Here is a 253-nt window from a genome sequence, read left to right on the forward strand (position 1 = left end):
TGTGTAATGATTTTACAGGTTGAAGATTACAGAGTTAAAGTTGCACTTCTCCGTGAACAGCTAGAGGCTGAAATTGATCAGCTGAGGGCTCTTAAACTCTCAGCTGACAATTTGGATAATCAAAACCAAGAAAAAGGTTAGTAATTATTCCTTGTTTTAATTTGTATTTGATATGTATATTGAAGTAATGCTTGGGTGTATGTGCATATGTAATCTCTGTTTTATTGACTGAAATAAACTATGCACTTCCCTT

At 33.6% G+C, this 253-nt stretch overlaps 1 protein-coding gene across 2 annotated transcripts in view; it reads left to right on the forward strand.

Annotated features, from left to right (window-relative positions):
- Positions 1-253, forward strand: part of LOC119593473 (UV radiation resistance-associated gene protein-like) — a 14,158-nt gene that overhangs the window by 8,971 nt on the left and 4,934 nt on the right. For both annotated transcript variants that reach the window (XM_037942405.1, XM_037942406.1), the window contains exon 8: positions 19-136. In XM_037942405.1, coding sequence (XP_037798333.1) covers positions 19-136 — 118 coding nt within the window. The remainder of the gene's footprint in view (positions 1-18; positions 137-253) is intronic.

The sequence above is a fragment of the Penaeus monodon genome, chromosome 32, assembly GCF_015228065.2.
Source record: "Penaeus monodon isolate SGIC_2016 chromosome 32, NSTDA_Pmon_1, whole genome shotgun sequence".
Classification (NCBI taxonomy): Eukaryota; Metazoa; Arthropoda; class Malacostraca; order Decapoda; family Penaeidae; genus Penaeus; species Penaeus monodon.